The sequence below is a fragment of the Natrix helvetica genome (assembly GCF_964273705.1).
Source record: "Natrix helvetica genome assembly, chromosome: 1".
Taxonomy (NCBI): Eukaryota; Metazoa; Chordata; class Lepidosauria; order Squamata; family Natricidae; genus Natrix; species Natrix helvetica.
This window is the reverse complement of record NC_138548.1, coordinates 178596773-178610228: the sequence shown is the minus strand read 5'-3', so window position 1 is coordinate 178610228 and position 13456 is coordinate 178596773. Positions and strand designations below refer to the sequence as shown.

Sequence of the window (13456 nt, the reverse complement as noted above, 5' to 3'; positions counted from 1 at the left end):
ATCTTATTTTTGTAGCCCAGATACGGTGGCCCTTCTCTTGCAACATTTCATGGATGAAGACTGACTTGGCTTGCTGGGCTTCCGAGGAATTGTGTGGTGTTGAGTCAGAGTAGTTTGTGTAGGAATGAATTGGACAAGGCACAACAAATGGCTGAGGTCTCAGGCGAGCTTGTATGCTTTTCTTTTTTTCTCTTAGAGCGGCCAGTGAAAATTTGATCATATAATTACGGTAATTTAATTTATTTACCAGGACAACCAATGTTGCCAAGACCTGAGTGAAAATCCAAAAATCTCATATCTGTGTGCATGAGTGGTAATAGTATGTGTTGTGGTGAATGAAACAGAGGAAGTTGTCTGTGGGTGAGAGAAAGGAGAGGAGAAGGAGAATCTGTAAAGCAGTGTTTTCCATCTTTGGAAACTTTAAAATGGGTGGACCCCAACTCCCAGAATGTTGAAGCCCTCCCATTTTAAAGTTGCTAAGGTTGGAACATTGGCTGAATAGTTTTGCTGAAGACACATTTAACCTTATTATTAACTGGAATTATAGTTGGTTGTTTTAAAAAAGCCCTTCTCATTTGTACTCCTTTCTAACCCTAATATCCTGCTTGGGCAATGGAGAATAAGGATCATCTCCTTCACATCATAGAGTTGTACTTTCTGTCCCAGGGAGATTACGATCTCTTCTATGACACTGCTGGGAAGGGCTGTAGGAGAGATATGGAAGCAACCCCCACCCCTAATTCAGACTCAGATATAAATGCTTGAAGCCAAGTCTCTAGGATCTGAAAGGAGAGCCTTAACTTTGAGATCCTTACCTCATTATTTATTTGCTAGTTTGCTTATTTATTTAAATAATGCAAACAGTTGCCCAATTTGGACAATGTGACAGCTTACAAGAAGGCAATCCAAAATAAAACAATCAATGAGATGCAACCTGTCTCACATTCATAACTTCTCTTGATGGGATTTTTGCTCATCCTGTACCCACTTGTCTATGGAGATTCTCAGTCATCCAGGTCATGGTTGTCCCAAAGGTGCTTTTTCAGGAGACAACTGGACTTTCTAGTTTTCCTTTGAAGATATTTCACTTCTCATACAAGAAGCTTCTTCAGCTCTCATAGGATAGTGGGGAATAGAAGGATTTATGTTCCTTGCAGAAAACTGTTCATTTGCATTTTTTTAGATAGTTGTTGAGGCCACTTGGAGGTTTATTTAGAATTTAGAATAACAGAGTTGGAAGGGAGGTCTTCTAGTCCAACCCACTGCTTAGGGAGGAAACCCTACACCACTTCAGACAAATGGTTATCCAACATCTTCTTAAAGATTTCCAGTGTTGGAGCATTCACAACTTCTTGAGGCAAGTTGTTCCACTGATTAATTGTTCTAACTGTCAGGAAATGTCTCCTTAGTTCTAAGTTGCTTCTCTCCTTGACTAGTTTCCACCCATTGCTTCTCGTCCTACCCTCAGGTGCCTTGGAGAATAGCTTGACTCCCTCTTCTTTGTGGCAATCACTGAGATATTGGAACACTGCTATCATGTCTCCTCTAGTCCTTCTTTTCATTAAACTAGACATACCCAGTTCCTGCAACCGTTCTTCATACGTTTTAGCCTCCAGTCCCTAATCATCTTTGTTGCTCTTCTCTGCACTCTTTCTAGAGTCTCCACATCTGTTTTACATCGTGGTGACCAAAACTGAATGCAATATTCCAAGTGTGGCCTTACCAAGGCTTTATAAAGTGGTATTAACACTTCACGTGATCTTGATTCTATCCCTCTGTTTATATAGCCTAGAACTGTGTTGGGTGTTTTGGCAGCTGCTGCACACTGCTGGCTCATATTTAAATGGTTGTCCACTAGGACTCCAAGATCCCTCTCACAGTTACTACTATTGAGGAAGGTACCACCTACACTGTACCTGTGCATTTCTTTTTTCTTGCCTAAATGTAGAACCTTGCTCTTTTCACCATTGAATTTCATTTTGTTAGATAGTGCCCAATGTTCAAGTCTGTGTCCCCAGGGTCACCTGAGTAGTGCAAAATGTGTGCAGAGACTTCTTGGCTGCAGGATGTAGGATGCAGGATCCAGTAAGAGCCGAAGATGCTTCTTGGATTAGAAGCAAAATGTCTTTAAAGAAAAACAAGAAAGTCCAGTTGCCTCCTGAAAAGGCACCTTTGGACATCCTGAACCAGTTCCAGAGGGAATAGCCAAGTTTTTTTTTAAAAAAAATATTGAATAAACATTAAAACATTGGACATGGAGCGACCTTTCTGGCTTTGTCATTTCCATACCTATTTTAACATAAGAACAAATACAGTTTCTACTTGTCGTACATAGTTACTTTGATCTTATTAACATATCCCTTATCCTCCTTTATATACGTATTTATCTATGTATTATCCAGTTCCAATTTTACAATCCTCAAAGTATTCTGTTCTGACTCCTTTTCCTCATTTCCAATGATTGATACATTTTTTTCCAAATTTCATAATATTCTGTCTCGTCTCTATTTTTGATTTTTAGTGTCAGTCTGTCCATTTCTGCACAGACAAAATTTTTCTTTATTACCTCCTCTTCGGTGGGGGCATCTCTGTTTTTCCAATTTTGCGCATATGCCAATCTTGCTGTGATTATCACATGCAGCATTAAATATATCACTCCTTTGCTATATATTTCTTTTGTTAGGGAATAGCCAAGTTTTTGATGTCCTCCTAAAGGCCAGAAGGTTTGGGGCTAATCAAGTACATGTGGGTGGGTCAGATGTCTTTGTATCTCTCTCTGTGTATATGTGATTCTAAAGGGCAGATGCTGCTGCTAGAGAACAGGAATGCTGTCTGGATCCCATCAGACATCACTCTTAATGAAGGACTTATCCTGTGAGTGGGATGGGTGGCTGCCTTGAGGACAGGCAGTTTGTCAAATAGGGGCTGTAACCATTTCCGCACAGTTGGAAGTTGTCAGCAGAACTGGACTCTGTCTCCTCCAAGGCTCTATTTTCACTGATTTCCACCTTTGTCCTCCTCCTTTCCTGATTCATTGTTATTCTGACTGCTCCCCACTCCTCCATCTTCTGACTACAAAAATATGAAGTCCCTCTTCCTTTGCAATCTGATGGGTCCTTTATCTCTGCTGCCAGCAACATTGTTCCTTCCTCTGATGGAGGAATGAATCTGGCTTGTCTTTAGAGGCGAGGACTTAGGATATCACTGTTCTGACCTAGGCTTCCCAAAAGCACGAAGCTGACTCCTCGTCCCAATAAAACCCCTTTTATTTAGTTTAAAGTGAATTCCTCTCCAGAAAAGTCCCGTCCAACAGTCTTTCAAGAGATTTCACAACTATGGACCTTCATCAGGCTTGAAGAGCTGCCAGGCCGATATCTTCCAAACGCCACTCTGTAGCAGACAATATTGGCTCATGTTCCTCCCCAATCTCCTCACTGTCTGAATCTGCTGCCAGATCTGTTCGGCCGCTGGCAGGCCACAACAGTCACATGAGTGGAGGTCCCTGGTAGGCAGCTAAGCTCTTTCCAGAGCTCTTGTTGTTTGGGCGTTTAAGGAAATGGTACATCTACACCTTGATCTTGTTGATGCAGTTGACAAAACAGACAATTCAGAAAGACAAAACTTCCATTCAAAGACGATGGAATTGGTTGCACAATTTGATAGGTATATTGCACGTTTGAGCCTCTGACAACCAACCTCCATAACATCTCTCATTTTTCCTCCATAAGGAGAATATTTGTCTCAGAGACCCAAGAAGCGCAAGGTAGAAGAGATTCCTGAGAGCGATCATGGGGCTGGACCGTCAAGTTCAAAAACAAGACCTGGCGTTAAAAAAGATCGGGAAAATTTCAGAAGCGCTCTAGTTAACATTATCATGTAAGTTCTTTTGCAATGTAGGTTTACGAAGCTGCTTCCCTTCCTCATTGGGATACATGCTTATTTTTAAAGCTTCAGTAACATTTCCTTGTTTTCTGAAAGAAAGTCTGAATCAAGTTCAGTTTGCAGACAGGTGGCTGAAGGTGGATGATAACAGATTGTTGTGTTTGTTTGTAGGCAACCAGATTACATTCCAGAATCCATTTCAATAGAAGAAGCAAAACCTGGCACGTCAGAGGCCACAGCTGCAATAGAAAAAGATATTTTGGTAAATCAGGTCATGATTTCTTGATTGAAAGGGAAGAGAGGGTTGGGACAAATATCATGATTAAATAAAGAGGCAGAATGGAAAGTCAGGCTCACTGTTCTCGTGTACCTGATAACTGTTCACATAACTGACATTTACAAACGTTTTCATTCTCTGGGTTCCAAACCTGCAAAATTATAGCCAGATGTCATGTAGATTTCCAATGGAACTCACTTTTACATGCCACTGCTGTGCTTTTCTAATTTTGCAGAAATATTACTATTATATTCGCCATGGAATAGATACAGAACATGTAGCCCCAATGGACGACTCATGGCTGGAAAATGTCTTAGCTCTAGTACCCAAACATTTGAAAGTACTCAGTGAAAGTATCTACACACTCTCAGATGAAATGAGGGAGGACTATCTTCTTAGTGTAAAGAAGGCAATAGGTATGGAAATCATAACTTATTTGTTATAAACTGAATAAGAAATGCAGACGTGGTATTATATGCTTTTTTTTAACCCAGTTACTTTCATGCAATATTCTGGAGACCCTTATATTTCATCAGCAGCATACATTAAAATGTGATGGACCAATATTCCAGGAAAGCTTTTCACTTGTGGTTCCCACCAGCTTCAAACTATTATTGACCGTAATAGCAAAGCATTGGAGGATTAGGATACTCATTTCCTGGGAAATGCCAATTTTCAGAATTTATGCCCAGGATCTTTTCTTACATAAGTTTTTTTTTAGCATCTTAAAGAATTCCTCTTCCATGTAATGACATTGGAAATGGATTCCTTGTTCAGGATTGGAAGTTTGGGAAAAAATATCACAATTTTAGCCTATAGAACGATAACTCTGAGTAGAGTTATGCATGCCTTCTAAATGGGTGTTATTATTGTTGGTAAAAATGTCTTGGAAGTAAACCTATAGTCAGTTAAAATGCATAAACAAACAGGTTTAATTTGGAAAAACTTTCTGAGTTTAAACTTTATTTCTTTGTTGGCAATCCTTATCACTTATTAGGGCACCCTGAGACTTATTTCTAAGTAAACATTAATAGATTGCAGTGTTAGTATTTTTTTTGTAACTAATGGATTATATTTTATTTTATTTTATTTTGCTACTTCAGCTCTTTTCATAGATAGTTCTGCAAAACATTCTGAAATTGACTGTCTTTGTGTTGCATGTTTTCAGTTTTTCCTCTATAACACCTTTGAAGTCTTTAAAAATAATTGGTTCGATTCCTTTGGCTGTTTTTATGCTCTGCTGAGCTCATTTGTGTTCTGGTCTGTTTCTTTTAAAACCTTCTTTTAGTTGACTTTGTTTTAAGAGATCCCAGGGAAAAGGAGGAAGCCAAGAAGCAAGTACTTCCACCTCATCGTCAAGAGTAAGAAAATGCTATTTCAACATCTTAGTCTGCAAAGCATTGTATCACAGGCAAAATACTTGAAGAAGCGGTTGTGTAAGAATGCATTCTGCTGCATAACTGGAATAGACCCCAGTAAACGTTGTATTTAGGGGTGGCATTTACTTACCTTCCCTACCAGTTCGCAAATGTGAGCGCACAGACCCCACTCAGCCTCCACGCATGCGCTTTGACTAAAAAAAGTGCCTAAATGGGATGGCATAGAGCTGGGGCAGGTAGGCACATGCACGGGCCCACCCACGATTTCCACTACCAGTTTGTACGAATCAGAGCCAACTGGTAGAACACCACCTCTGGTTCGATTCCTTTCTTCCATGTCATCATGCATAGGACGGGGTTTTTAAAATCCCTCCTTTGAGGGAGATGGTTGGTTCAGAAATGTGAAAAATAAATAAATGCATACATACATACATACATAAATACACACACACATACAAACAGATACACGTACACCTACACCTACACCTACACATATAGATATACATATACATACGTATACATAAAATAAATACAGGTTATTGTTCAACTTGATTCACAGCTGCCTATTCTACTTATCAGGAGATTGCCAAAGTCTCAGTGGAATCTTTTTCCGCCCACCTACTTTAGATTGTTTAATCAGAGGTGTGAGGTTGATTCTGGGGTCTTTTATATGCATAACCTATTCTGGCATATCCTCGATCAGCTGATAGAAATACTTTGAAGTGAAAAACTCAATTTTTGAACAATTTACGGAAGATTGCTGAATGGCACTGTTGATTAGAAAAAAAAATGACATATTATATTAGACCAAATATTTGTCTGATAGCAATAACAACACTGTAACTTGTTCTAATCAACAAACAGTCCAAAATAGTAAACTTGGAACAGCAGCGAGCCTAGTGCTTAACTATCGTTATCACCAAAGGCTTGTAATTCCCAATGCAATTACAGTTCCATCCAAGTTTAGTAAACGGGCCTTCTCTGAAGTCTCACTCACTTGCTAAGTTCAGAGAATCTGTAGACTTTGATGTTGTAAAGGAGGAAACAAGATTTGCCAGGGCAATGTAATTTTCTCCTCTGAGGAATCTTAGACTGTGCTGCAGTGATCAGGTAAGAATTCCTGTTCTAATTCCAGACTGAGTAACACTTTAGTGATTCATACATCTAGATGCCAATTAACCTTTGATTCATGTATTTGTAAACAACAAGCAAGCAGCTTTCTCCCAGCACTCAGAATGCTATATGCTTAATTATATTTTCAGAATCTATTAAAAAATTCCTTCCTTCCTTCCTTCCTTCCTTCCTTCCTTCCTTCCTTCCTTCCTTCCTTCCTTCCTTCCTTCCTTCCTTCCTTCCTTCCCTCCCTCCCTCCCTCCCTCCCTTCTGTTATTTTTTTAAATGGCAAAAATACCACCCCTTAATTTTGTGTTGAATACTGTAAAGATTGTTGTTGCAAAATGAAACAAAATAGAGATACTGTGTTGGTTGAAGGTGAAATCAGGGCATTTAAAGTCAAGTATACCCTTAACTTTTTCTGGATAATATAGCGAGTGAAATGGTGGGTACCTAAGTTTGACAAATAAATATAACAAAATTAATATGTTTACAATAAGAGAACAGAATCATAAATCTTTGAAAATTCTAGTTTGCTTCTATTAACAACAACATAACCCCCTTCCCCCACATAAACTGACAGTTATATATTTTATGATGTGTGTAATAATACATGAAAAGGAGAATACCTTTTTCATGTATTATTACACACAAGGCAGCCCATTATCTTCTCTTCCTTGCTTTTTCAGAAATATTCAGGCATGTGGAACTCATCTGTTGGATGTCTTTATGAGACACAATCCAGCAATACCAACAGGATTTTCCACCAGTGTTTGTCTCCCAGCATTTCTCTTTGCTGGGATGAAGGCTTAGGTTTTCTGGCACTAAGTTGGGCCTAGATTTTTTTTCCTTATTATTTCCTTTATTATCTAGATTCCCCACTAACTATTTTTAAAATATGATTTTAAGAAAATCAATACACTGCAAAGCAATCATTTATTTGCTGGATCACACAATGTCCTACAGTGATGGTGGAAACTATTTTGGGAATCTAAATGGTTTTCTGGTCAATTGATGGTTTTTGAATAGCCATGCCCACTCTGGCAAATATTTCGTAGGAAGGTAGGTTATAAGGCAGATATTTTGGGAGTATATTAACAGATATTTTCAAGATACCAAATATTCGGCTGTCCCAAGAGTTCGTTCACCCAAATCTGGATTATAGAGAAAACCCAATATAAAGACCTCTAACTGGATTCAAACTAGATCCATGGAAATTTATGACTGGTGCTTGAGTTGCCTTTCTCCTCCTTAATCTCAGTGTTAGATAATTATATATGAAATAAATAGGAGATGGTGAATGGGTTGTAACTTATTGTAATCCTAAATTTATTTTACAATTATGTATTGGATTGCTGGTTGAATTTTGTTTGAGGACGCTAGTAGTTAAGTTTATTTTGTATTAATGGCTAAGTATGATGCTCTGTTGAGAAGTTTCCTTATATTTGTTGTGGTTAGAATAGCATGTTCAATTTCTAACAAGGTAATGCATTGGCTTTACTTGAAATTTAAAGCACTAGTATAGAATAGACCTGTTAGCACTGCAATTGTCTTCTAGGATTATAGTACTGGTTTTTATTTTGTTTTCTTTTTTCTTTAGAATGGAAGTAGTGCCAAAAGCTTGGAATAAGTCCTACATTGCAGCTCGCAATTACATAAAGGAAAATTTGTATGCAGTGAATCCCACAATGGTGGCTGTTCTGGATCTCTGGCAAACAACTTTTAAGTAAGCAATATTTTCAGTGCATAAGTCAACCGTACTCAAGCAGGGCACCTTCAGAGGTATGAAGTTTGGCAACCAGAATTCTGGCAGTTAAATTGTAGCCATGTGGCAGATAACCAAATGAGAAGAAGCTGGTATGGATGTCACGGTTCATCAGTGAAAGTGAAGAATATGTACATACTGTATGTGCAATTTATCCTTTGTGTAGCTCCATGGAAAGATATTTGGGCAGATTTCCTTCCTTCCTTCCTCCCTCCCTCCCTCCTCCCTCCCTGTTATCTTTTCTTTGAAGCCTTTTGCCCAGGGGTGAAATTTAGCAGGTTCTGACAGGTTCTGGAGAATTGTAGCTGAAATTTTGAGTAGTTCGGAGAACCGGCAAATATCACTTCTGGCTGACCCCAGAGTGGGGTGGGAATGGAGATTTTGCAATATCCTTCTCCCAGGAGTGGGGAGGGAATGGGGAATTTGCAGTATCCTTCCCCTGGAGTGGAGTGGGAATGGAGATTTTGCAATTTCTTTCCCCTGCCACACTCACAGAACCAGTAGTAAAAAAAATTGAATTTCACCACTGCTTTTGCCTACCTCATTAATTTTTAACCCAGAAAAATTTCAAGATTGTTGAAGTAGAAGCATCCATAGCAGGAAAATGATGATATTTCATCAAACAAATGGAATGACTTACATACTTGCATCAAATATCACATTCCAAGCACATAATTCAGTCATGTGTATGATGGCCTCACAATGCATATGATATAATTTGGATATCATTATAGTTATTAAGGATGTCTGTGGAATGCAGTCCTTAGGACTAAACCACATTGAATTATTTATTGTTGTGAGCTGCCCAGATTTGATTGGAGTCAGGCATCCAAATTGAATTAACTAACTTACTATATAGAACTGATTCATGATTATATTTTAGAGGTAGTAGTACAAAGCCATAATTTGATTTATTTGGTTTTGGGTTAATGCAGTGTGTAAACTCAGCCACTGCAGTTTGTAAGGTGTAACTTATGGCTTAGTAATGTAAAGAGAGCAGAGTTGGGTTTTCCTCTTTGTAAACATGCAGAGCGTTGAGGTGGTGGTTATGAATAAATGATGACTTTCAAATAAAAAATGGGAAAAATACCTACCATGTTGCTATCTTGGCTCTTCTTTAGGTTAAGTAGATTCAACCGCAAGTAGTTGATGGTCTAGTTCAGTGATGGCGAACCTATGGCACGCGTGCCACTTGTGGCACGCGGAGCCATTTGTCAGGGCACGCGAGGCGCTGCCCTGTCAGCTGGCCAGCGCGCATGCGCACGCTGGCCAGCTCACTTCACCTTTTTAAAAGCTATTTTTCGCCTTCCCCAGGCTCCAGAGGCTTTATAGGAGCCTGGGGAGGGCGAAAAGAGCCTCCCCCGCTCCCCCCGGAGGCCCAACCAACTCAGGAAGAAAATAATTGCTTAGTGTGTGAAAACTATGTTTCTTTCACGAATAAAGTTAACAAGAAGCATAAACTGGGCTGGTTGAAGAAGATAGGCACGGCATATGGCTTGCTTTAAAACAGTTGGGGAACTTCTTTTTGCTTGGACAAATACCTAGTTGTCAGCTTCTTTATCATCACACATACTGAGAATTTACTTACAATGGTGCCTTTATTGTCCCTCCATTCTGTTTCTTATGATAGCAGCTTAACAAATATTGGAGCTTGTTTAATGCTCTAGTCTAGTGATAGCAGATACAGTAGTTTTGGAAAATTAAAGTCATGGTTTCAGCAGTTAAAAGGCATTGATTTCCATAAAGGTGACCAAAGATATTCCAATGAAAGATGTCTTGGATTTTACTGAAGGAACTGGTCCGTTTCCTGTCGCACTAGCATTAGTGATGGATAGTTCTCTGAAAAGAGAGAGAGAAAGAGGGGAAGAGTGGGAGGGAGAGAAAAAGAGAGATGGAGAGAGAAAGAGGAGGCGAGAGTGAGAGAGAGATCTTCAAGCGATAAACCTTGCATTGTCCACGGACACAAACTTTTCAACTGATATAAAATATTAATTTTATAGATAATTTTGTAAAAGGGTATGCAATAGTATGTTAGACAACTCTTAGAGAGTAGTTGAGAAGAATTCCTTTTTCCTACTAGCAAACCCATCCCAAAAGTCTCCAGAAGGGTGACTGGGAAGTTCTTGGTATAACTTAACATTCTGCATTTTATTTATGGATATAAATTTGACTGGATATATGGAATTGCATCACAATGCAGGATACCAATATTTTGATTATTCTTCGTCTTTCTCCATGCACATATATTTAAGTGCATAATATTTTAAAGAACTTCTGGAGTTTAAATCAACTAAAGTAAAATGAAGCTATTTAATTTTGGTGGTTGCAATTTCAGATCTGTAGGGAGGAATACGTTTTGTAATTTTTTTAACCACAGCAGTGTTTTCTGCTCTGCATTACTCCCATGCTGCTTTTCTGTCCACACATCCAATTTTAGATTTGCATTTTACAGGAGTAATGATGCTGAGATTTCTCTTCCATGGGGCCTTCAAAAAGATTGGAATCTTTTTTGAGGTTTGTAGTATTTGTAAATAATAAATTAATATCTGGACCCCTACTTTGAGAAGTGACTATTTTCAGATAGTATTTTTGATATTAGCATGGCTCCGTTTCAAGCACACATTTACAAGTAAAAGTAAGTAGCTCTGAAAAATTTGCAAACGTTCCCATTTCTGCTTTTCCTTTAGCTGAAAAAGAAGCTGTCCCAAAACCACTGCAATGAGAAGTGGTCAAATTACATTATTTTGGCTGTTTGTGTCATGGTTTGAATAAATGAACTGTTAACTTTGGAGATGACCTATTGCTGAGGCCTGAATCCCATTAATTAAAGAGAAACTGGTGTTAATGGCTTATTCAACAGAGGTGTTAGAACAGGAAGCAGATATTCTCAAGTTGACAGATTTAGAGGGATGAGAAAGGAGGTGTTGCTCCATGTATAATAAACTTACAGAATCAAAATGCCAAAATATGAATGGTTTTCTTAAAAGTTTGAAAACTGCACTATATCCTGTCCCTTTTCATACCATTTGCTCCATTTCCAAGGAAAAGAAGATCTACTAAAGAGAAGTATAGGCAGCATCATAATAAACTGCAATGATATCAACATAATGCAATTGGGGTCTATGGCATTATATAAATGTGGTTGCAATTTGGATCACAAATTTTGATACGGTTCCATAAGGCGTTACATTTGTTTGATGTTGCTATCATCAGCTTTGTTGCCACTTGCTTGGCTGCGTTCCTGTTACAGTAGGCCTACCTACCTTTCTAGTGGAGAGAAGAGAACAATTGTTTTTCAGTTGGTCCAAGATCTCTCTGTAGATGTTGCATGGAAATCAAAGAAATAAGTGGACGGACTTCAACAATGAAATTATTCTCTAGAGCAGGGGTGTCCAAACTTGGGAACTTTAAGACTTGTGGACTTCAACTCCCAGAATTCCCCAGCTGGGGAATTCTGGGAGTTGAAGTCCACAAGTCTTAAAGTTCCCAAGTTTGGACACCCCTGCTCTAGAGAAACAATTGGAACAGCCCATACTCTGCAACATTGTGCACTAGGCCAGGCAGCCAAGTTCCATTTTTTTCATGGTTCCTGAAGCAATGCATCCTGAATGCCATTTCCTTTTGCCTCATCTTGGTTTCCTGTGATTCGCTCTTGAAAGGCCCTAAGGCCCTGATAGCAAATCTATGGCACGTGTGCCACAGGTGGCACACAGAGGCCTCTCTGCGGGCACGCCAGCTGTCGTCCCAGCCCAGCTCCACCGTGCATGCATGTGCATGCATGCGTCTCCCGCCGGCCAGCTGGTCTTCGGATCTGCTGCACATGCACAGAATTGGGTTTTCGTTTGAGACTTGGTGCAATTTCCTCATGTTTAATTTTTTAAAAAATATTTTTTTTAAAAAAATACAACTTAACCTGAAGAATAGTGCATTAAAGTGATTTTAACCTTCACAAAATTATTGTATTTTTATATTTTATTCTATAATCTAATCAAATGTTTAAAAAGGAAAATAAAATTATTGTTTTTGCTGCTGTATTATGTTTATTCATTATGATGCCATTTCGAAGATTCATTGATATTGGATTAAAATGAAGACGATCCTTTTGTTTTATATCCAGCCTTTGAGCTTTTCTGGGATAATCTTTATCCAGTTAGAGAAACTGTTGTTCATAAATAGGCGCACAAAGACCTTGTATTGGAAATATAAATGACAGGTATTTGTTTAAAAGAGAGGATTTGATTTTTTTAAACTTCAGCGCGTGCCATGGTTGTTATCATGGCATGATATTAGAATGGGGAGACATTTAGTACACTATACTCTGAATGGATAAGATTGGAAAGTCAAAACAAAACACTATATATTAACCCCACATGCATCCCCTCTATGTTTATGGCTATCAGGAAGAAATGGAATTACTTGAAATAATGTAAATACTGGAGATATATCAATGCTATGGGACCTATAGATGGACAAAGACTTTGCCACTGTTTATTAACAATAATGATCGTTTCAAACTTTCTGAATTTTTAAAAAACTTTCTGGCAATATTTACAGTTTAGGCATTGTCTGAGGGTGATGTTTTTTTTCCAGATGTTCTAGCCGAGTTAGAGATTCCTGAGGAGTTTGGATTCCTGCACAGGATTTAGTTACATTAAATAAAACTGGTTCTTATATTAATTGAGTTGTGGATTAAGAGGGCAACTGAACTAGAGGATCTATTAAATGCCTGAGGGTGAAACAGCAAACTCATCCCAATCAGTCAAACCACTGGATCCCTGAATACATTCCATTGATTGAGTGAACTGTTGCAGCCTAGAGAGTAACAAATGGTGGTAACACTCTAGAAGATGAAGTGACGTCTGAAATATATTATGGTGCTGTCCAGAAGTTAATGCTGTTGACACAAAGCGAAGAAACATACCTGTGAAAAATACCACACTACATTTTTCTGCTTCTGAAATGCAAAGAGTGAATTGGAAGGTAGCTTAGAATAACAACCCATATTGTTCCAGCTCTGTAAGTCTGCTGTTATGCTACAAT

General features: G+C 38.6%; 1 protein-coding gene across 1 annotated transcript in view; it reads left to right on the top strand.

Annotated features, from left to right (window-relative positions):
* DNAH7 (dynein axonemal heavy chain 7) overlaps nt 1-13456 on the top strand; it is a gene marked incomplete at its 5' end in the record, with an annotated part of 161289 nt that overhangs the window by 3571 nt on the left and 144262 nt on the right. The window contains 5 exons of the mRNA XM_081956675.1: nt 3729-3876; nt 4054-4144; nt 4395-4575; nt 5448-5520; nt 8252-8377. Coding sequence (XP_081812801.1) covers nt 3729-3876; nt 4054-4144; nt 4395-4575; nt 5448-5520; nt 8252-8377 — 619 coding nt within the window. The remainder of the gene's footprint in view (nt 1-3728; nt 3877-4053; nt 4145-4394; nt 4576-5447; nt 5521-8251; nt 8378-13456) is intronic.